The following is a 24,930-nucleotide window of genomic DNA, read 5'->3' on the forward strand; positions in this document are numbered from 1 at the left end:
TCCATGTAACTCACTCACTCTCTGCTCTCGCTCTCGTTGTCTCTGTCTCTCTCTTTACACTTGCCTTCCTGCTGCTACTATATCTCTCTTTTTCTTTCGCCTACGTTCCCTTTTCTGTCTCTGTCTACTGTTCCTTGGTGGGACCTTACGATCCTCTGCCATGTGACCTGTTTTATCGCCGTTGTAGCACTTTCTGCCCTCGGGTTCTATCCTGTTTGCAATCTCTGTGATTATGTCCCTTCCTATTGCAATGTTTACAGGGACCAATACACTCCCGGGCAAAATGTCCTGTCTCATTGCAATTGAAACATTTTCTATCGTCTGATCCTGTCCATTTTCTCCCTTCTCTCTTAGGTCCCTTCCCCTTAAGGCCTCCTTTACGTTCGTTTACAATTACCCTGATAGTTACTGTCAAATGCTACGACTCGACCTGTTCACTCTTTTTACAGTCTCGGTGGTAATGGCCTACTTTAGTGCAGTGTTTACAATCTCACAATCTCTAGCAAAATGACCCGGTTTGTTCCAGTTGAAGCATGTATGTTCACCTTTCTTTTGACGGTCTCTATCCACTTTTCTCCACTTTTCCCCTTTCTCTACCTCTATCCACTTTCTCAAGAAGGTTTCTAAATCCTGTCCTCCTTCCCCAGCCCGTGGGTTCTGTAAGGCAATTAGGGGATATTCACTGACCTCTTCTCCTTTCTTCCTGTCGCTTGTTTACTCTGCGTCTTAGTTTAGTTAAATCTTTCCTGACTTTCCCTAGGGCAGCTAGCCCTATCCTTTCCTCCTCCTGCTTGCTACTTACATCGTGCTTCTTATTTTCTCCCTCTGCTCTTTTCCTGGCTTCCGAAAGCCAGACTCTGGCTGTGTTCAACCCCTGTTTATTCTGCTTCCTAACATCCTTACCACATTCCTTATGTATCTGTTTTATTAGCAATTCCAGTTTTTCAACATCCAAATGCCCATCAAATTCATACTTCTTTCTCCATTTTGGACCAAAATCAATGTTCCGTTTATCTCTCTGCTCCATATATTGCTCGTCTCCCGTTAATTCCGGGACCTCCTTTGAGGATTTACTACCCATGTTTGATAAATTCTTGCCGTTCCTAGTAGCTATGGTATTTATCACGACCTATGTGTGTGCGGTTTACCGTTAACTAGTATTATAGTTGCTCTTCTGTCTGACCATGTGTTTGTGTCTCTTTAATGTTTACCATCTATGTGTATATTTGGGGAAAACTCCACTACTTCTATGTGTATGGATTTATATATGTGTTTCTCCTTTTGGTAACCTCATGTCTATAGATTTGGCTTTTATCCCAATCCTCTAGATTAGGTACCGGAAACTTAGTCTATAGAGTTGACTATCGATCGGACATAGGGGTCGTAAATCCCTAGTTAACCTCCTATTTCATGTTGTGTCATAGGACTTTTAAAGTACACCAATATCTCGCATCTCACTCCTCTCCACCGTTTCGATATTACTTCAGTCCTGACTATTGAATTAACATAGACGGTCAATTACTCCGCCTACTCCTCACATCACCTATTTAATATCCCCGCCTAATAACCCCGTTGGCCTTCAAGGCGCCAAGATCTATTAAGCTCTATTTTATTTGTGGCAGCGCCTTACCTCAGGTCATTTTCGGACCTAACATCCATTTATCGATACATCCATGTACAGTGCCTTGCGAAAGTATTCGGCCCCCTTGAACTTTGCGACCTTTTGCCACATTTCAGGCTTCAAACATAAAGATATAAAACTATATTTTTTTGTGAAGAATCAACAACAAGTGGGACACAATCATGAAGTGGAACGACATTTATTGGATATTTCAAACTTTTTTAACAAATCAAAAACTGAAAAATTGGGCGTGCAAAATTGTTCAGCCCCTTTACTTTCAGTGCAGCAAACTCTCTCCAGAAGTTCAGTGAGGATCTCTGAATGATCCAATGTTGACCTAAATGACTAATGATGATAAATACAATCCACCTGTGTGTAATCAAGTGTCCGTATAAATGCACCTGCACTGTGATAGTCTCAGAGGTCCGTTAAATGCGCAGAGAGCATCATGAAGAACAAGGAACACACCAGGCAGGTCCGAGATACTGTTGTGAAGAAGTTTAAAGCCGGATTTGGATACAAAAAGATTTCCCAAGCTTTAAACATCCCAAGGAGCACTGTGCAAGCGATAATATTGAAATGGAAGGAGTATCAGACCACTGCAAATCTACCAAGACCTGGCCGTCCCTCTAAACTTTCAGCTCATACAAGGAGAAGACTGATCAGAGATGCAGCCAAGAGGCCCATGATCACTCTGGATGAACTGCAGAGATCTACAGCTGAGGTGAGAGACTCTGTCCATAGGACAACAATCAGTCGTATATTGCACAAATCTGGCCTTTATGGAAGAGTGGCAAGAAGAAAGCCATTTCTTAAAGATATCCATAAAAAGTGTTGTTTAAAGTTTGCCACAAGCCACCTGGGAGACACACCAAACATGTGGAAGAAGGTGCTATGGTCAGATGAAACCAAAATGGAACTTTTTGGCAACAATGCAAAACGTTATGTTTGGCGTAAAAGCAACACAGCTGAACACACCATCCCCACTGCCAAACATGGTGGTGGCAGCATCATGGTTTGGGCCTGCTTTTCTTCAGCAGGGACAGGGAAAATGGTTAAAATTGATGGGAAGATGGATGGAGCCAAATACAGGACCATTCTGGAAGAAAACCTGATGGAGTCTGCAAAAGACCTGAGACTGGGAAGGAGATTTGTCTTCCAACAAGACAATGATCCAAAACATTAAGCAAAATCTACAATGGAATGGTTAAAAAATAAACATATCCAGGTGTTAGAATGGCCAAGTCAAAGTCCAGACCTGAATCCAATCGAGAATCTGTGGAAATGCTCTCCATCCAACCTCACTGAGCTCGAGCTGTTTTGCAAGGAGGAATGGGAAAAAATGTCAGTCTCTCGATGTGCAAAACTGATAGAGACATACCCCAAGCGACTTACAGCTGTAATCGCAGCAAAAGGTGGCGCTACAAAGTATTAACTTAAGGGGGCTGAATAATTTTGCACGCCCAATTTTTCAGTTTTTGATTTGTTAAAAAAGTTTGAAATATCCAATAAATGTCGTTCCACTTCATGATTGTGTCCCACTTGTTGTTGATTCTTCACAAAAAAATACAGTTTTATATCTTTGTTTGAAGCCTGAAATGTGGCAAAAGGTCGCAAAGTTCAAGGGGGCCGAATACTTTCGCAAGGCACTGTATATTGGTCATACAAAACCCATAGAATCTGTTTGGAATAGTAACGCTCCTATTGTTGATAAATTCTAAACCTTTTAGAACATCAACCAAAGATAACTTAAATCATTCCCCCAAAAAAATCAGAAATTGAGGCTACTGACCTTGTCGCCGACTGGGAAAAGCAATGTTGGTTTTGGATCTAGTCACCGTTCCTGCTCACCTGGGATGTATACCGGCCTGTTATAGAGCCCCAATGTCACAGGACAGGACTTTGTTTTACGGGACCACGTCCCGCACGTGCACGGTTCTCGGCTTGTTACCTTCAGATGACAGGAACAGATATTTAGATCCGGCTCGAAGGACCAGATTGTTAGAGGAATTTTGATTCCTATATGTTCATTAATCAATTCAAGGAAAACACACCGTTTCTAAGAATTTGTAAATCCTTATTTGCATAAAATAGACAGAGACCAGCCTTAAAAGTAATCAGTAGTGTTTATTCCCGAGAGCTCTGCCATAATCACATGTACATTGTCTTATATATCACATACAGTGTCATAGCTTTTAATATGTCCCTCCTCTTCTTGGACATTGTCTTTCTTCCTCTTGGACAATGACTTAGCTACTTTTCAATGCAATTCCAACACACACATATTGTTTATCTTATGTTACCACATGTTACGCAATCTATTGCAAGTCCAATGGTTTTTCCCCTCCCTGGATGGGGACCAGACATTTCTCCTGTTGTTAGTTTCACTGTGGTCACAAGTTGTCTGTTAACACTTCCTCTTGGTCTATGTATACATTTTAAACTTTATATATTTTATTCTTCAGACAGCATAGAGTTCTGTTAATTAACGTTAGTTATAATTCCACGTTGAATGCATACATTATTTAGTCATTATTGATAAAAATCCTTCAACAAAATCTAAACCAGATATAGAAAATAGACCTATATGATGATATAACCTCTATCGTTTACAATGGTTATCCAAGAACATGGTTGAGGAGGGCAGTGAGGTTAGTAAATGTAATGAGATGGCGTAGATCGGCCTTCTGTCTGGCCCCCCAGATCTCCACGCCCGCGGAGTGAACAGCTCCACATACATTGAAGAGAAACCCCAAGAGGGCCCAAAGCTGCCTGTCTCTTCACTAAGCCTTATTGAGCTAGAAACACATCTGCACTGTTTCCTAATAAGCAGTAGGGGGAGGCAGACTGCAACTGTTACTCTACTGCAACAGCGAAGCTCAGGATGATTCTATAACAAAGAAAGCTGCCTTGGCAATGAGTCTGGTGTTCTCTTGTGTGTTCATTTTACTTTTATTTTACATGATCAGCTGGTACAAAGAAATAAGACATTACTTTATTCACATGAAGGTAGTTCATGGATTCCATTGACACACTTCAAACATTGAATATCAGGAAGTTGCATAGATTGTTTGGTATATCTCTTTTTATATTAAAGATGGACAGGGGACCGCTGCTGGAAATGTACTGGAAGGGTGATTCAGCTGGTATGAGTCATCCAGATGTTTCTGGAGGTGAAACAGTATCATACGGGTAGTTTACGGGGTAGTGGGGACAAGGTTTCCAGTAACAGCACACACAGAAGAGCTCTGTCTCAACACGTTACATTTTTGATATCAGATCCTCTTGTTGATTCTCTTCAGGGTCACACCCTTCTCCCCAGTGGTTGTACAGAGCTGTATAACAGAGAAAGGAGACAAGAACACGGAGAGAGGGTTTATCAGAGTATTGGAATTAAAATATCCATTCTGTTGTACAGTATGTCACATAAAAGTGTTAACAAGACTCCTTACTTTAATCCCTCACTAACAAGTCTCCTTACTTTAATCCCTCACTAACAAGTCTCCTTACTTTAATCACTCACTAACAAGTCTCCTTACTTTAATCCCTCACTAACAAGTCTCCTTACTTTAATCCCTCACTAACAAATCTCCTTACTTTAATCACTCACTAACAAGTCTCCTTACTTTAATCCCTCACTAACAAGTCTCCTTACTTTAATCACTCACTAACAAGTCTCCTTACTTTAATCCCTCACTAACAAGTCTCCTTACTTTAATCACTCACTAACAAGTCTCCTTACTTTAATCCCTCACTAACAAGTCTCCTTACTTTAATCACTCACTAACAAGTCTCCTTACTTTAATCCCTCACTAACAAGTCTCCTTACTTTAATCCCTCACTAACAAGTCTCCTTACTTTAATCCCTCACTAACAAGTCTCCTTACTTTAATCCCTCACTAACAAGTCTCCTTACTTTAATCCCTCACTAACAAGTCTCCTTACTTTAATCCCTCACTAACAAGTCTCCTTACTTTAATCCCTCACTAACAAGTCTCCTTACTTTAATCACTCACTAACAAGACTCCTTACTTTAATCACTCACTAACAAGTCTCTTAACTTTAATCACTCAATAACTCAATCACTGTACTCTTTCTTTCTCTCTGCCTCAGTCTCTTTCTCCTACCATGATCAGCTTGTCCCCACTGATCTCAGCAGTGAAATGATACTGGGGGAACGGAATAATTATCTTGCCTCCTTCCATGGTGACGGTGGTCTAAGAGGGACAAAAAGAGTTCACCACGTGACTCACATTCAGAGGGAAAGTACAGTACATACGCTGTATCTCTTTGAATACTATTCCAACGAGTTTAAAGAGCACACTCATTCATTCATTCACTTATTCACTCACCACGAACTTGGAGCGTAGCATGCTCTCTAGCTCACACTCATTCATTCATTCACTTATTCACTCACCACGAACTTGGAGCGTAGCATGCTCTCTAGCTCACACTCCTGTCCGATGGTGAACTTGTTAGTCAAGGTCCAGTTGGGAATAATCTGTGACCAGGTAAAATCGTCCCCCTCCTGAAGCACTTCTGTTATCACTTTGAAGTCAGTCTTGGCATGGGCAAACCCTGAAGGAAAAGTACAGAGGGTACAGTAAGGGTTATATGTTAAGGTTGGGGTTAGGGTAAGGGTAGGGGTAAAATATGGGTTATGGTTAGAATTAGACTGATAGTTGCGGCTAGTGTTAGGATTAAATGTTGTGGTTAGGGGTAGAGCTACGGTAGTGCACGGTGGAAAAGATTCATGGGGGAAAGATTGAGGTTAATGACATAAACATCTAATTAAAACCTTTTAGTTTGACTCAAACACGTTCAACACATAAATACATCTTTTAGAGTTTGACTTACCAATTGCCTCCAGAAACTCATCGTAATTCTCTTGACTTTCAAGCTCATACGTCCCAGAGAATGCCATGGTGGTGAAGAACTGACCAGAGACAGCAGAGAACTCTAGAGAGGTGTGGTATTCTCCTTCTTTTGAAAGAATTCTTTCTTTTTATCATGCAATGTTCAGTGACTCACTGACAAAACTGCCTCATTCCCTCCCTCCACACACAGGCCTCACTGACAGCAGCACAAAGACTCCAATAGGAAGTTTGTAGAGCACATGCCAGTCAAGGCAACTTGTCGTTCTATTGCCAATGCAACGAAATAACGTTGCTGCACGCAGAAACAGTCAGGCACTCAAGTGTTCAGAAAAGTGGATTTCACCTATGCTATTCACTATTGGGTTGCTGTTGCTTTAAGAAATGTCATATCGGATGTGATTGAGTCATACAGAACAAGTTTGTGCAGCATGACAGACAGATGTTTCTAATAAGATGCTCTGCACATTGCAATAGTATTGCTGACGTAACACCCCTATGGTGGATAGATAGTCTCTCCCATAGCCATGTATTTAATCATATGAATCTGGTCCCTCCTTTTCAGTGGTAGGCTCCCGAGTCAGTATTGATAATAACGATCATCTTGGCCTAGAAACCAATATAAAAACAAACGTTTTATGACAAAAGTTTTAGAACACCTACTCATTCAAGGGCTTTTCTTTATTTTTACTATTTTCTACATTGTAGAATAATAGTGAAGACATCAAACTACGTAATAACACATATGGAATCATGTAGTAACCCAAAAAGTGTTAAACAAATCTAAATATATTTTATATTTGAGATTCTTCAATTAACCACCCTTAGCCTTGATGACAGCTTTGAACACACTTGGCATTCTCTCAACCAAGGAGTTCCCACAAATGCTGAGCTCTTGTTGCCTGATTTTCCTTCACTCTGCAGTCTGACTCATTCCAAACCATCTCAATTTGGTTGAGGTCAGGGGATTGTGGAGACCAGATCATCTGATGCAGCACTCCATCACTCTAATTATTGGTAGAATAGACCTTACACAGCCTGGAGTGGTTTTGGGTCATTGTCCTGTTGAAAAACAAATGATAGTCCCACTAAGCCCAAACCAGATGGGATGGTGTATCGCTGCAGAATACATGCTGGTTAAGTGTGCCTTAATTTTAAATAAATCACAGACAGTGTCACCAGCAAAGCACCCCCACACCATAGCACCTCCTCCTCCATGCTTTACGGTGGGAAATACACAAGCGGAGATCATCAGTTCATCCATACCGCATCTCCCAAAGACACTCCAATTTGGACTCCAGACAAATGGACAAATGTCCACCGGTCTAATGTCCATTGTTCATGTTTCTTGGCCCAAGCAAGTCTCTTATTCTTATTGGGGTCCTTTTCTAGTCGTTTCTTTGCAGCAATTGAACCATGAAGGCCTGATTCACACAGTATCCCCTGAACAGTGGATGTTGAGATGTGTCTATTTGGTAATTGAAATTTGGCATTTTATTAGCATCCCCATTAGCTGTTGCAAGCAGCAGCTGCTCTTCCTGGTGTTCACACAAAACATGAAACTACCTACCCTCCAGGACACCTACACCACCCAATGTCACAGGAAGGCCATAAATATCATCAAGGACAACAACCACCCGAGCCACTGCCTGTTCACTCCGCTATCATCAAGAAGGCGAGGTCAGTACAGGTGCATCAAAGCTGGGACCGAGAGACTGAAAAACAGCTTCTATCTCAAGGCCATTTGACTGTTAAACAGCCACCACTAACATTGAGTGGCTGCTGCCAACATACTGACTCAACTCCAGCCACTTTAATAATGGAAATTGATGGAAAAAATGCATCACTAGCCACTTTAAACAATGCCACTTAATATAATGTTTACATACCCTACATTACTCATCTCATATGTATATTCATATACTGTACTCTATATCATCTACTGCATCTTTATGTAATACATGTATCACTAGCCACTTTAAACTATGCCACTTTGTTTACATACCCTACATTACTCATCTCATATGTATATACTGTACTCTATACCATCTACTGCATATTGCCGATGCCATTCTGTACCATCACTCATTCATATATCTTTATGTACATATTCTTTATCCCTTTACACTTGTGTGCATAAGGTAGTAGTTGTGGAACTGTTAGGTTAGATTACTGCATTGTCGGAACAAGAAGCACAAGCATTTCGCTACACTCGCATTAACATCTGCTAACCATGTGTATGTGACAAATACAATTTGATTTGATAATACAGAACGTCAATAGACAAGAACAGCTCAAGGACAGAAGTACATAAATTACTTGAACTCTGTGAAGCATTTATTTGGGCTGCAATTTCTGAGGCTGGTAACTCTAATGAACGGATGGAAGACCCAGAGGTAACTCTAATGAACTAATCCTCTGCAGCAGAGGTAACTCTGGGTCTTCCATTCCTGTGGCGGTCCTCATGAGAGCCAGTTTCATCATAGTGCTTGATGGTTTTTCGACTGTACTTCAATAAACTTAAAAAATTCTTGACATTTTCCGGAATGGCTGACCTTCAAATCTTAAAATAATGATGGACTGTTGTTTCTCTTTGCTCATTTGAGCTGTTCTTGCAATAATATGGACTTGGTCTTTTACCAAATATGGCTATCTTCTCTTTACCCCCTACCTTGTCACAACACAACTGATTGGCTCAAACCCATTAAGAAGGAAAGAAATTCCACAAATTAACTTTTAACAAGGCACGTCTGTTAATTGAAATGCATTCCAGGTGACTACCTCTGTCACGTTCGTTAAATGGAGGAGACCAAGGCGCAGCATGAGATGAATACATATTTTTTAATGAAGACGAAGAAACACAAAAACAAACTACAAAAACAACAAAACAAACGTGAAGCTAAATATAGTGCAGGCAACTAACACATAGACAATGACCCACAAATTACCCGAAGAATATGGTTGCCTAAATATGGTTCCCAATCAGAGACAATGTTATACAGCTGCCTCTGATTGAGAACCAATATAGGCAACCATAGACATACAAAACACCTAGATAGTAGACAACCCCATAAACATACAAAACCCCTAGACAGTGATAAAAACACATATATCACCCATGTCACACCCTGACCTAACCAAAATAATTTAAAAAAAAAGAATACTAAGGTCCCTTTCACCCAAAGGTGCGGACTCCTGGCCGCACGCCTAAGCCTATATGGGAGGGTCTGGATGTGGATCCCGCTCCACTTCTGACTCGGCCCACCTACGTGATGTCTCTGGAGCGGGAACCCTAGAGGACGCCACTGGACTGATGTTCGAGTCAGGAGTGAGTGGCTCCTCTGGACTGGAGGGAGACTCTGGCGGATCCGGACTGGAGGGAGACTCTGGCGGATCCGGACTGGGACCCGTCGTAGGAGGTTCCGGTCTGCGACCCGTCGTAAGAGGTTCCGGTCTGCGACCCGTCGTAGGAGGTTCCGGTCTGCGGCCCGTCGTAGGAGGTTCCGGTCTGCGGCCCGTCGTTGGAGGTTCCGGTCTGCGACCCGTCGTAGGAGATTCCGGTCTGCGACCCGTCGTAGGAGGTTCCGGTCTGCGACCCGTCGTAGGAGGTTCCGGTCTGCGACCCGTCGTAGGAGGTTCCGGTCTGCGACCCGTCGTAAGGTTCCGGTCTGCGACCCGTCGTAGGAGGTTCCGGTCTGCGATCCGTCGTAGGAGGTTCCGGTCTGCGGCCCGTCGTAGGAGGTTCCGGTCTGCGACCCGTCGTTGGAGGTTCCGGTCTGCGACCCGTCGTAGGAGGTTCCGGTCTGCGACCCGTCGTCGGAGGTTCCGGTCTGCGACCCGTCGTAAGGTTCCGGTCTGCGACCCGTCGTAGGAGGTTCCGGTCTGTGATCCGTCGTAGGAGGTTCCGGTCTGCGGCCCGTCGTAGGAGGTTCCGGTCTGCGGCCCGTCGTTGGAGGTTCCGGTCTGCGACCCGTCGTAGGAGATTCCGGTCTGCGACCCGTCGTAGGAGGTTCCGGTCTGCAACCCGTCGTAAGAGGTTCCGGTCTGCGACCCGTCGTAGGAGGTTCCGGTCTGCGACCCGTCGTAAGGTTCCGGTCTGCGACCCGTCGTAGGAGGTTCCGGTCTGCGACCCGTCGTAGGAGGTTCCGGTCTGCGATCCGTCGTAGGAGGTTCCGGTCTGCGACCCGTCGTGGGTGGTTCCGGTCTGTGACCCGTCGTAGGAGGTTCCGGTCTGCGACCCGTCGTAGGAGGTTCCGGTCTGCGACCCGTCGTAGGAGGTTCCGGTCTGCGATCCGTCGTAGGAGGTTCCGGTCTGCGGCCCGTCGTAGGAGGTTCTGGTCACCCTCTCTCTTTCTCTCTCTCTCTCACCGTCTCTCTCTTTTTCTCTCTCTCTCTTTTTCTCTCTCTCTCACCCTCTCTCTCTCTTTTTCTCTCTCTCACCCTCTCTCTCACCCTTTCTCTCTTTCTCTCTCTCTCACACTCTCTGTCTCTTTCTCTCTCTCTCTCTCTATTTCTCTCTCTCTCACCCTCTCTCTCTCTTTCTCTCGCTTTCTCACCCTCTCTCTCTCTTTCTCTCTCTCAACCTCTCTCTTTATTTCTCTCTCCTACTCTCTTTCTCTCTTTCTCTCTCTCTCACTCTCTTTTCAATACAAAATGAGAAGTATGAAAAAATTTGAAGCTTTTTGCTGCCTTTTTCAACAATACCGTCACCATATTCTTTTGTTCAGACACCATATAGAATAGTAGGAGACCGCTAGTTTCTTACCAATGTGCTTAAGGAATTCATCATGGATCTCGTATCTCCCAGTGTAAGCCTGGCAGCTTAGCGATGGAAGCAGCAGCTAATTGATGAAGATGAGGTGAGATGCCACTTTGCTCCTTTAAATGGTGTACACCGTCAACCAACCACACACATAGAACCATAAACATTGATAATGGTGCCACAATCACTGGCAGTGTGCCAATATGTTGGTCAGTGACATAGGTAATTCACCCTCTACTGCACATAAGCCAAGTCAAATAGAGAACTGTTTCTCACCAAAGTGACCATCTGTTGTGTTATAAACATGTCTCAGGTGTGTATGAAATTAGATTGAAGTAAATGATTTCAAAAGCAGCCATAAAATAAACTCCACTGTTCATTAAGAAATAAGTAGAATTGTACCTTGGACAGCACAGATTGAAATAATATCAAATGTAGGATTGTGAAATATAATGTCACTCCAAATGATGTCATTGGCTTCAGGTTCCTCTTTTGATTGTGGTAATCTGGTTGTCAGGTCCTATCACAAATAGGAGTGAGCGTTGCATAAAGACATTGGCCCATGTAGAAGCTTTCTCTTTCTCTTCCTGATCCTGATAGGGTGAAAGAAACATTGTGTTACGTAGCTGGCTCCCACAGCCTGGTTAACTACTCTGTCACCCTGACAACGCAATGACACTGCAAGCACTGACACCTTCAAATGATAACAATCTCATGACAGAGAGGATAAAGGGAATATCTTGACACCAAATGATTTCCTCTTTAATTCAGTGAAAGAAACAATGATATAGCTACAGGTTCATTTCAACAAAACAGCACAAAGAGACAGAGAGGGAGTGAAATGGGAGACTTGTCAGATCTTAAAACATGCACCTTTTTTTAACAAAGCAAATTTGAGGAAATCACTTCCGAAGTTCTATCAACACATTGACTGTAGCACTCGCTTATGAAAAACACTAGATCACTGCTATTCGCGTTTTCGAAATGCCTATGCCTACAAGGCCCTCCACACCCTCCCTTCAGGAAAATCAAATCACGACTCCATTTTGCTCCTCCCTTCCTATAGGCAGAAACTCAAACAGGAAGTACACATGCTAATGTCTATTCAACGCTGGTCTGACCAATCAGAATCCATGCTTTTAGATTGTCTTGATCATTGGGACTGGGATATGTTCTGGGTAGCCTCTGAGAATAACATTGACATATACACGGACGCTGTGACTGAGTTCATCAGGAAGTGTATAGGGTCTGTTGTTCCCACGGTGGCTATTAAAACATACCCAAAACAGAAACCGCGGATAGATGGCAGCATTCGCGCAAATCTGAAAGCACGGACCACCGCATTTAACCATGGCAATGTGACTGGGAATATGGTTGAATACAAACAGTGTAGTTATTCCTTCCATAAGGCAATCAAACAGGCAAAACCTCAGCACAGAGACAAAGTGGAGTCGCAATTCAACGGTTCAGACACAAGACGTATGTGGCATGGTCTACAGACAATCACGGATTACATAGGGAAAACCAGCCACGCCGCGGACACCGACGTCTTGCTCCCAGACAAGCTAAATACCTTCTTCACCTGCTTTGAAAATAACACAGTGCCACCGATGCAGCCCGCTCCCAGCCCACCCTCATTTTCCGTGGGCAACGGAAAGAGATGTAATCCCATATGATTACCCACTAGATGTTTTCCCATATGATTACTACACCGGATAAACCAGGTTAGACTTTATTTACCCACTAGATGTTTGTCAATATGATTACTACACCGGATAAACCAGGTTAGACTTTATTTACCCACTAGATGTTTGTCAATATGATTACTACACCGGATAAACCAGGTTATACTTTATTTAAGCAAACACACCATAAAGACAATGAGTGACATTAACAGAAATGTGATCATCTGCTCTTTACATATAGCACCATTCTCCGACTGATCACACTACAGAAACATTCACAGATCAGACCAACTTAAAGATAATGACCACAGACCAGCAACATTCACAGATCAGAACAACTGAAAGAGAATGACCACAGACCCAGGAGACCAGAAACATTCACAGATCAGACCAACTGAAAGAGATTGACCACAGCCCCAGGAGACCAGAAACAATCACAGATCAGACCAGCTGAAAGAGAATGACCACAGCCCCAGGAGACCAGAAACATTTACAGATCAGACCAGCTGAAAGAGAAGGAATGACAGATTAGGTTGCAGTTCTACAGGTAGTCCCAAGGTAGCATAGTCTCTCCCAGTCCTAGGGCCAATACTGTGGCCTTTTATAACTTAGATTTGCTCACCTCCGGCGTCCTCTCTCCTCCGTCCACTCTCGCCTCCTTTTGAAAAAGGTCAAAGTTAATCAAGGAGAGTCAGCGAGGAGAGTGAACGTGGATGAAAATACAGTTGCTTGAAATGAGACGGTCCCTCTCCACTTGCGCATCATTAGGAAAATTGCATTTACACAGGTGGATCCCCCAAACACGTGTAAAGTGCTCAAAACAAATTAAATTAGTTTTTCAATACATTTATAGATAAAACAATAAGTAGCATATTATTTTTAAATGTGTTCATTTTTTTCTCCTCTGACATAAAAGCTGATTCAAAGGGGGTGTGGCAGATTTCAAAACTTTTCCGCGGTAGGATACACATGAGTATCCTTGATGAAAGGTGGCCATTGAGGAGGGGAAGACACTCTTTTGTTCTCCCACTAACGAATTAACACACTCCTCCAACATTAAACCACTTTTTGGTTTCTGGGTCACAGAGGGGAGAGGACGGAGGACGGTCTTTGGCCCAAACGAGAATCTCCCTGTATGTACAGCCTTGAAACAGATGCATACATTGGTATGCTATGGTCAAATCCATAATGTACAGTTCTTGTGGTTTATCCCATTTCTACACTATTGCCCTTGATCATTTCTCTGAGAAATACAAGACAGCTTCATCTGTAGTCATCTCCATCTGACACTGTTCCATTGAACAGATGCTGGACAGACCCTGATGCTCAGTAATACCTGCTAACATACAGCAGAGGCCACTGTAGCGCCATCTCTACTCCTTCAACCATTTTCCATGCCAACAATACAAAACCATTGACAGTTTGACTTGACTTGAACCATTGACAGTAAATGGAACCATACATCACTCCCCCTCATCAATCAGGTACTGAACATGATTTAAATCCCCATAAGGAATCATTTAACAACAACTGATGGCTGTAAGACTCCCAGACAGTCAAACCTTATCCTCAGGTATGTCCCCTTCACGCTCCCCACATGGGAACGAGAACACCCCCTGGCTGGACTTCCTGTGAGACATCCCCCTCTGAGTCCCTCCACCCCCTACACCCCCCCTCAGTGTCCCCAGCTGGCAGTCAGCAGGACTCCCAGGCAGCATAGAGGAGGGCCTGGAGGCAGCAGAGGCCCAGCAGGTGGAGAGGGTCTCCCCCTCTGAGCAGGACGGCAGGTAGCTGGGGCTGGGGCTGGCTGAGGAGGGCAGGGTGCGCTGGCTCCCGTTGAGGCAGGCAGAGTTCTTCCGTGAGTAGCCAGACTCTGCAGAGTTCTTCCGTGAGTGGCCAGAGGAGTTGAAGTGGGAGGTGCGGTAGTTGGAAGCCCGCCAGCCTGGGCGACTTCTATAGTGACACTGGCATCTAAGGTTGGGGAGTGGCGGGAAAATGTTTAATTAAAAACATTGTCCATTGAAATGTGTATTTTGTTTCCACAGCTACAGACACAATGTACATACTCTAACATCATTTTATATCATTGGCCTAAGAAATACGAAAGGCCAACCGGAGGATGCAGATGAATTAAGGAGTACAGTAATATGATAGGTATTAAAGTAATAGACCAACCGGAGGATGCGTATGAAGGCCAGTTTGAACTCTCGGCTGTAGCAGGGGTAGATGATGGGGTTGAGACAGGAGTTGAAGTAGCCCAGCCAGAAGAACACCTTGAACAGCGTCTCAGGAGGACGAAAGTCTGGGTTGAAAGACCCTGGGGGAACAAGAACAGATACAAGTTATACAGCTTTATATTGATCTATATTGATCTGTGTTCCCTGTTCATAACAACAGCCTTTATATCATTAGAGTCAACACATAAAGCTGCACGCGTCAGGCTGCTTGATAAGCTCACTAGTGTACTTCTATTTTTGTCCAATAGATTGCAGCATGCTGTAATGAAACCATGTGGTTCATGATGGACCAAATCAGCTGGACATGTAAACTGCCTCAGTGAAAGATAAATAACGGGGGACAAAAACAGCTCATTGCGGCCTTTTGCAACATTGCCAGAAGACACAGTAAAGGAGGCCAGAGATCCTAAACTAGATAAATATCATTTTTACCCCTTCTGACAACGACGCCACATTAGTCCCAGGTATGTGGACCTGGCTGGCGGACACCAACCTAGCCACTTGGAATTGACACATAACAACACTAACAGGGCCTGGGATGACCCCAACATTCTGAGGGAAGACAGATACGTTCCAGATGAGATGCACCTCTTCAAAAAGAGGGCAGGAATCGGTATGTGTTCAAGGCTACATAGCATCTTAAACTTCTTAGCCTTGCTATCTCAAGGTCATATTTCAATTACGGTGGCATTTGTGCATTGCATTTGAATTAAAAAATACAAATAAAATAAAAATGTGTTTACCTTTATTTAACTAGGCAAGTCAGTTAAGAACAAATTCTTATTTACAATGAAGGCCTACACCTGCCAAAACAGGACCACGCTGAGTCAATTGTGCGCTGCCCTATGGCACTCTCAATCACAGCTGGTTGTGAGACAGACTGTAGTGATATCTCTAGCACTGAGATGCAGTGCCTTAGACCGCTGCGCCACTTGGGAGCCCTGGTACATCTTCCCATTCTAAATAAATGAATATGGTATCTTAAATGACTTTACCATTATGGTAACATTGTGTCACCAGTAATATTTGTATTTCAGGATCGGTGGGTCCCCTGCGGGACGTTGAGCTAATGTAGGCTAATGCTATTAGCATGAGGTTGTAAGTAACAAGACAATTTCGTAAGACATAGACATATCTGATATTGGCAGAAAGCTTACATTCTTGTTAATCTAACTGCACTGTCCAATTTACAGTAGCTATTACAGTGAAAGAATACCATGCTATTGTTTGAGGAGAGTGCACAGTTTTGAACATGAAAAGTTGAAATCAACCAATTAGGCACATTTGGGCAGTTGGAAACAACATTTTGAACAGAAATGCAATGGTTCATTGGCTCAGTCTAAAACTTTGCACTTTCACTGCTGCCATATAGTGGCCAAAATCTAAATTGCAGCTGGGCTGGAATAATACATGATGGCCTTTCTCTTGCATTTCAAAGATGAAGTTTTTTCTTTGTATTATCTTTTACCAGATCTAATGTGTTATATTCTCCTACATTCCTTTCACATTTCCACAAAGTCAAAGTGTTTCCTTTCCAATGGTACCAATAATATGCATATCCTTGATTCAGGGCCTGAGTTACAGGCAGTCAGATTTGGGTATGTCATTTTAGGCGAAAATTGAAAAAAAGGGTCCGTTCCTGAAGAGGATTTATAGGCCCCTCCCTCCAGTTTGCTACTGTTTGCTACTGGAGGGTATAATCAATGTCCTTGTATATCTTTGTAATCAGTGATTTGTCAAAGTGGTAACACCAATGAAATCAAACTGAGGGACACATTATACTAATTAAAGAAATAGGCATTTTAATAGTGTTCTTTATTCTTATTGAAACAATATATTCAATAATTGTGTTCATTGTCTAGCATTCAAAATAATAGATTGAACCCACAAAACATGTCACTACTCATCTATACCAGTGGGACAAGCCAACCTGCTAGCCCCCAGTGTTTTCTACAATGCATACAAATGGATGTGTTGTGGTGTAAAGGATGTACATGTTTTCTTATTAAATAACAGTTAAAAAAAACACAACATTTATTATCATGTGTTTTTACATTGTGCCAAAGTCAAGGGACAGCATTTACCACCACAATAAAATTATGAGCGAAAGCGAGACCACATGCATTTACCTACTAAATGACAAAAACCTGGACTCAATAACAAACGTTCCAACACCTAACTACAGTAGATTACAACATTAGCATGGATTCTCATCAAACACATTTCTTCTGTAGACTAATGAGAGCAGATAGTCTGTGTTATGTTGTGTCACACTCCCCACTGCTACGGCCAAGCATCGCTGGTGAGAGGGAATCTCATAGGAAAGAAATCTCATGCCTTAGGAAAGAAAACACTGAGTTGTGAAACACATAAAATAAGTATGGAATAGCTGGGCTGTGTATTTCTCTGTGTGTGTGTGTGTGTGTGTGTGTGTGTGTGTTTGTGTGTGTGTGTGTGTGTGTGTGTGTGTGTGTGTGTGTGTGTGTGTGTGTGTGTGTGTGTGTGTGTGTGTGTGTGTGTGTGTGTGTGTGCGTCTGTCTGAATGATGTCTGTGGTGTAGGGTAAGCCGCACTTGGTCTCTGGGGAGATGAACGGCCCAAATTAAAATCACATTCCTGGTAAAATTGTGGATGCTCTATAATCCCAGGCAATCGTGTGTGAAAGTTATAGGACAAATTAGGACATAATATCTGGAGAACCACATACTGTTCTCTTCCAGGACCCTGATGAAAACAACTTGTCTGTCATAACTCTGGATGTTAGGTTATTACATTATTGTATCTGAGCTCCTAGTGTGCGGCTCTCCTTTTCTTTTAAAGTGTTTTATTTCGCTAGCCTACACCTCGCCTAAACATTTGTGTGTTTCTTTCGCCTCCAGATGAATCTTTTCCAGGACACCAACATAAAGAGAAGTGCGTCTGGTAGTGGTAATTCCTGTCAACTGAAAATGGTAACACCTGTCTTCTGGTGGTAATGGTAACACTGTTACTTGGTAGTACTGGTAACAATGTCATCTGGTAGTGGTAACAACTGTCATCTGGAAGTGGTGATTCTGTCATCTGGTAGTAATGGTAACACTGTTACTTGGTAGTACTGGTAACACTGTCATCTGGTAGTACTGGTAACAACTTTTATCTCAACGTGGTAACACTGTCATATGGTAGTGATGATAACACTGTCATCTGGTAGTACTGGTAACACTGTCAGCTGGTAGTGGTAACACCTGTCATCTGGTAGTACTGGTAATACTGTCATCTGGTAATGGTTACACCTGTAAGCTGGTAGTACTGGTAACAGCTGTTATCTCGAAGTGGTAACACTGTCATCTTGTAGTGATGATAACACTGTCATCTGGTAGTACTGGTAACACTGTCAGCTGGTAGTACTGGTAATACTGTCATCTGGTAGTGGTGACACCTGTAATCTGGTAGTAATGGTAACACCTGTCATCTGGTAGTAATGGTAACACTGTCATCTGGTAGTACTGCAAACACTATCATCTGGTACTGGTAACGCTTTCACCTGGTAGTACTGTTAACACAGTCATCTGGTAGTGAGAAAACTGTAATCTGGTAGGACTGTTAACACTGTGACCTTTTCCTACTGTTAACACTGTCGTCTGATAGTACTGTTAACACTGTTGTCTGATAGTACTGTTAACACTGTCGTCTGATAGTACTGTTAACACTGTCGTCTGATAGTACTGTTAACACTGTCGTCTGATAGTACTGTTAACACTGTCGTCTGGTACTGGTAACACTGTCATCTGGCACTGGTAACACTGTCATCTGGAAGTGGTATAGCTATCATGTGGTAATACTGGTAACAACTGTCATGTGGTAGTGGTACAACTGTAATCTGGTAGTACTGGTAACACTGTCATCTGGTACTGGTACCACTGGTCATGTGGTAGTACTATTCACACGTCAACTGGTAAGTATAATCCTGTCATATGGTAGTAGTAACACTGTAAACTGGTAATGGTTACACTGTCATCTGGTAGTACTGGTAATACTGTCATCTGGTAATGGTTACTCTGTCATCTGGTAGTATTGGTAACACTGTCCACTGGTACTACGGGTAACACTGTCGTCTGGTAGCACTGGTAACACTGTCCAGTGGTTCCACTGGTAACACTGTCATCTGGTAGCACTGGTAATCTGGTAATGGATACCCTGCCATCTGGTACTATTGGTAACACTGTCATCTGGTAGTGGTAACACTGTCCACTGGTACTACTGGTAAGCCTGTCATATGGTAGTAGTAACACTGTCAACTGGTAATGGTTACACTGTCATCTGGTAGTTTCTGGTAATGCTGTCATCTGGTAATGTTTATCCTGTCATCTGGTAGTATTGGTAACACTGTCCACTGGTAGTACTGGTAATACTGTCATCTGGTAATGGTAACACTGTCATCTGGTAATGGTAACACTGTCATCTGGTAGTACTGGTAACACTGTCATCTGGTAGTACTGGTAACACTGTCATCTAGTGGTTCACATAACATTGCCATCTGGTGTTGGTAAGAATGTAATCTGGTAGTACTGGTAACACTCATATATTAAGGGTAACACTGTCATCTGGTTTGGTAACACTGTCATCTGGTAATGGTAACACTGTCATCTGGTAGTGGTAACACTGTCATCTAGTAATGGTAACACTACCATCTAGTAATGGTAACATTGTCATCTAGTAATGGTTAAAACTGTCATTTAGTAATGGTAACACTGTCATCTAGTAATGGTAACACTGTCATTTAGTAATGGTTAAAACTGTCATCTAGTAATGGTTAAAACTGTCATCTAGTAATGGTTAAAACTGTCATCTAGTAATGGTTAAAACTGTCATCTAGTAATGGTAACACTGTCATCTAGTAATGGTTAAAACTGTCATCTGGTAATGGTAACACTGTCATCTGGTAATGGTAACACTGTCATCTGGTAGTGGTAACATTGTCTGAACTAAGTTATGCATTTAGAATATAGTATCACATAACACTACCACTCCATAGCGCATGACACAACTACGAAAACAGTCATAATATTAATTGCTCCAGACTTCCTACGACAAAGCACAACATATCATTTTCAAATGCATTTATACATAAGCAAACATTTTAGACAATCTGACACACTCTGACACTCATCTACTGTTTGAAAGTGTGGTGTGTATTGTCAAAGACACTCATTTTACAGGCACAACTCTAGTGGTACGACCCAGTTCATCCTTTACCCCTGACTGGGCCCTGTCCAGGGGATCCTTTCCAACACTTACCCCAGACCCGACTTGGTGCCAGACTTGAGAGATGGAGAGAGAGTGGAACTTTTGTTTACTGTACATTTTTTATTGTTATTTCACTTTTGTTTATTATCCATTTCACTTACTTTGGCAATGTAAACAAATAATAGAGAGAGATAGAGAAAGATTGAAAGAGAGAGATGGAGGTAGATGGACAGAAAGAGAGAGACAGAGAGAGACAGACAGACAGAGAAAGAAAGAAAGGAAGAGGAAGGTAAATGGGGGGAGGGAGGGATAGAAGTAGATAGTTGGGGGCTTAATGCCCAACCTATTCTGCATCTCAAGCAGTCCTACGCTGCATCAATTCCTGGTTATGTAATTTACTGTGGACGTCTAAAATACCAGCCAGTGAACACTGTTTCATACATGTACTGTACAGGAGGTCAAGCCACGTACAGAGAACATTCTCCCTCTGTCTCTCTCTCGCTCTCTCCATCTCACAGACCAAAACACACACAGAGATTATCCTAATTGCAAATGCGTTGTGCCATCTGTGACTCAAGCCTCACAGTAAACAGTGCATCCTTGCCATCCCTGCCACACACAGAGAGAATGGCTGATCTGTCTCTCTCTCTCTCTCTCTCTCTCTCTCTCTCGCTCTCTCGCTCTCTCGCTCTCTCGCTCTCTCTCTCTCTCTCTCTCTCTCTGTCCTTGGCCAGAGCTAAAGGTTTTGTGCCAAATTAAAGGAGCAGTGTACTGGGACTGAGAGGAGAACCAGTGGGTAGTGGGAAGCTTCACTTCCTCCAAGGGGCCAGGGAACCACAGAGGGGCCGTTAGCCTGGTATGAGCCCATGCCAACAAAGCTGTGTTCCTGTCTGCCTCTCTGTCAGGAGTGGGCTCTACACACACAGAGAGTCCCCTGGGGGCCACGACCATGGGTCAGTGCCTAGACCACAGTGCCTGGACCAATACACACAGCCACTGTGTCAACTCAACCCAACACACACACACTCATGTACAAAGAGGATTATCAGAGGATTAGGCTCATCCTAATATATCTATTACTTAACATATAATTTTGTTTAACAAATTATAAACTGTCTATACACACCACGTATTCATATTTAGATTCTGGATTATGACACTGCTCACCCTAATATATCTACTTTGGATTGTTAATGTTTCAATGGAGATGTTTTTATCCCAATATCAAATCAATAGCCTCTTAGAAAGAGACACTTCTCAACTAGCTATTATTGACAGATACGTTTGGAAAGTTCTTTCTTATTAGTCTATTGACTATATATACCGCCTGGTGTCAGGCCAAAACTCCATCCCACCAAAACAGGTAGAAATTTCAGGCCATCTTTTCAAACAGCTCTTACACTAAAAGGGTATTATCATAATTGTCACAATTTCACAGCATTATTCCATTCAGACCCCTTGACTTTATCCACATTTTTATACGTTACAGCCTTATTCTAAAATGGATGAAATAAAAAAAATCCTCATCAATCTACACACAATACCCACTAATGACATCACAATACCCACTAATGACATCACAATCCCACTACTGACATCACAATACCCACTAATGACAAAGCAAAAACAGGTTTCACCCCAGTCTGCAGTCCTGAGCGCTCTGGAGAAGGTTTTCATTAAGGATCTCTCTGTACTTTGCTCCGTTAATCTTTCCTTCGATCCTGACCATTCTCCTAGTCCCTGCTGCTGAAAAGCATCCCCACAGCATGATGCTGCCACGACCATGCTTCACCGTAGGGGTGGTGCTAGGTTTCCCCCAGATGTGATGATCGGAATTCAGGTCAACAAGTTCAATCTTGGTTTCATCAGACCAGAGAATCTTGTTTCTCATGGTCTGAGAGTCCTTTAGGTGCCTTTCGGTAAACTCCAAACGGGCTGTCATGTACCTTTTACTGTGGAGTGGTTTCCGTCTGGACACTCTACCATGAAGTGAGGAGATGGTTATCCTTCTAGAAGGTTCTCCCATCTCCACAAGAAACTCTGGAGCTCTGTCAGCTTGACCACCGGGTTCTTGGTCACCTCCGTGACCAAGGCCCTTCTCCCCCGATTGCTCAGTTTGTCTGTGTAGCCAGCTCTAGGAAGAGTATTGGTGGTTTCAAACTTCTTCCATTTATTGATGGAGGCCACTGTGTTCTTGGAAACCTTCACTGCTGAAAACAAAAATGTATACCCTTCCTCAGATCTGTGTCTCGACACAATCCTGTCTTGGAGCTCTAGTTTTTGCTCTGACATGCACTGTCAATTGTGGGACCTTATATAGACAGCTGTGTGCCTTTCCAAATCATGTCCAATCAATTTAATTTACCATAATCAAGATGTAGAAACATCTCAAGGATGATCAATGGAAACAGGATGCACCTGAGCTCAATTTCGAGTCTCATAGCAAAGGGTCTGAATACTTATATAAATAAGGTATTTTTGCTTTGTTTTCCATACCTTTGGAAAAACAACCTTTTACGCTTTGTCATTATGGGGTCTTGTGTGTAGGTTAATAAGGGGAAAACAACAATTTAATCAATTTTAGAATAGGGCTGCAACATAACAAAATGTGAAAAAGTCAAAGGGTCTGAATACTTTCCGAATGTGCTGCATATATAAAACACAGGACAATTACATTCTGGACTGCCCTGGGCTATAACACCTGTAGATCTGTGTACGTGACCAATAACGGTTGATTTGATTTGACACACACAGAGGATTAGAGAGGACAGAAGAACGATAAGAACACAACAGGAGAGAAACCGGGAGAGCTTTTTCCTGCATGTTTGCTCAGGAGGTCCTTTGTGACATTTAGCTTTGAAAGCTACGTGTATTATTGTAGATTGTTTTGTGTGTTTGTGCTGCACTTTGTGTGTATGACACTTTGTTCTACAGTATCCTCTTGCCAGTGTTTATATTGAATTCCTATACATAACTGTCAGTATAAACTGTCAACTGTTTGGCACGGATGTAGCCAGTGTCCGGTGGGGGAAGAACTTAGGGAGAACTATTGTTTCTCCAATGATCTGATCCCGTCCACTGAAAACAGTGTTTGCACCTCCTTCCTGCAGACAAACAACCTTCACTCACACATTATTACATTATTTTACACAGAACTTAACACATTACTTTACACATGGCACAAAACGTTTCATTTGTTTCTTTTCTCTTTGTGTTTTTTTTCTGGGGTAATTTGTTGTTGTAAGATGCTCCCTTCCAAAAGAGACCTTGGTCTCAATGGGACTTCCTGTTAAAATAAAGGTAAAATAAATCAAACATTACACAGCGTAAGAAACAACAGGAGCATCTGCAGGAATGTCCTGAGGAAGCAATGCATCCTGTTATTCTCACTGATGGTGTGTTCGATACCTTTATGACCACACACACATGTACACACTTGCAAAGAGGTGTCTAAGATCAGCGTTGAGGGGAGAGAAAATCACACACTCAGACCGGAATGATAGAATGTCCATTAGGTATGTACAGTAAGATGTGTCTGGTGTTATAAAAACCTGGTTTCTTGGTGACATAGCCTACGTGTGTGATGAATGTGATATGTGATGAACGATGTAAGCCGAGGGAAAGTGTTATTGCTTTGAATGAAAGACACGGAATTAAGCTATTATCGGTGCATTCATTTGATGTCCATGCGCCCATGCTTTAGTGACCCTGTCCAGTGGTCCATGGCAGCTCGGTCACAAGGCTCACCTGCCATCCCCTCTATATCGACATCACTCCTCTGACACTTAGCATTCTCATTATTCTTCCCTTCAAAACACCATTTCAATTACCCCCAGAGCACAGGGGCCAGCGGCCTCACTGCGTAAGCACAACAAAGACACACGCAGGTGGAGACATACACGCATTGAGACACATCGAGATACACACACGCGCACACACACACACACACACACACACACACACACACACACACACACACACACACACACACACACATACACAGCTCCACCGTCTCAATCACACACAAATACAACACTGCCTCACACAAACACACTGTTTTATAAATACAAATTGTCACGTTTGGACATGCTGCCTTCACCATTGGCTAAATAAGAAGCCTTTAGTGCTGGATGTTCTTATAAATATACACTTTTATGGGTTAAAGTGTCCAGGGAAATGTATGCAGAGAAAATAACACAATTATCCCCTGAGTATTAATGATTTTTCACTGACTGGCTGAGATCAGAGAGACAGCATTTAGATGTGCCACCTTCATTTACTGCAGCTAACGAGAGAGATGTACAGGTAACTGCCAAAATAAAGGAAACACTTTCCCACCTCCATCAACAAAACACCAAATGATGGTGGAAAAATGGTGTCGCATCCTTCCAATAGAGTTCCAGACAAATGTTCAATGCCAAGGTGCATTGAAACTGTTCTGTCTCGTTGTGACCCAATGCCCTATTTAGACACTTTATGTTGGTGTTTCCTTTATTTGGGCAGTTACCTGTATATTGAAGGCATAT

General features: G+C 42.7%; 2 protein-coding genes across 2 annotated transcripts in view; both read right to left on the reverse strand.

Annotated features, from left to right (window-relative positions):
- Positions 1-4,549: 4,549 nt before the first annotated feature.
- Positions 4,550-6,804, reverse strand: LOC139391166 (gastrotropin-like). The gene is made up of 4 exons (XM_071138731.1): positions 6,479-6,804; positions 6,039-6,199; positions 5,749-5,838; positions 4,550-4,956 (listed from the first exon to the last, which is right to left on the reverse strand). The coding sequence occupies exons 1-4, from the start codon at positions 6,543-6,545 to the stop codon at positions 4,897-4,899; spliced, it is 378 nt and encodes a 125-aa protein (XP_070994832.1). The 5' UTR covers positions 6,546-6,804; the 3' UTR covers positions 4,550-4,896.
- Positions 6,805-11,997: 5,193 nt separating this feature from the next.
- The window catches only part of LOC139391150 (alpha-1A adrenergic receptor-like), a 24,065-nt gene continuing 11,132 nt past the window's right edge, over positions 11,998-24,930 (reverse strand). The window contains exons 2-3 of the mRNA XM_071138710.1: positions 15,118-15,259; positions 11,998-14,913 (exon numbers count right to left, since the gene is read on the reverse strand). Of these exons, the coding sequence (XP_070994811.1) occupies positions 14,499-14,913; positions 15,118-15,259 (557 nt within the window). The 3' untranslated portion in view covers positions 11,998-14,498. The remainder of the gene's footprint in view (positions 14,914-15,117; positions 15,260-24,930) is intronic.

Source organism: Oncorhynchus clarkii, chromosome 31, assembly GCF_045791955.1.
Source record: "Oncorhynchus clarkii lewisi isolate Uvic-CL-2024 chromosome 31, UVic_Ocla_1.0, whole genome shotgun sequence".
NCBI classification, from domain to species: domain Eukaryota; kingdom Metazoa; phylum Chordata; class Actinopteri; order Salmoniformes; family Salmonidae; genus Oncorhynchus; species Oncorhynchus clarkii.

What these genes read in the sequence shown, in the direction of transcription:
- LOC139391166 (XM_071138731.1), bottom strand. Translation starts at nt 6,545, where the DNA reads ATGGCATTCTCTGGGACGTATGAGCTTGAAAGTCAAGAGAATTACGAT. An exon ending in TGAGTTTCTGGAGGCAATTG is followed by an intron (nt 6,200 to 6,478) that starts GTAAGTCAAACT and finishes CTTTTCCTTCAG; the next exon opens with GGTTTGCCCATGCCAAGACT. An exon ending in GTGGGGACAAGCTGATCATG is followed by an intron (nt 4,957 to 5,748) that starts GTAGGAGAAAGA and finishes TCTGTTATACAG; the next exon opens with CTCTGTACAACCACTGGGGA.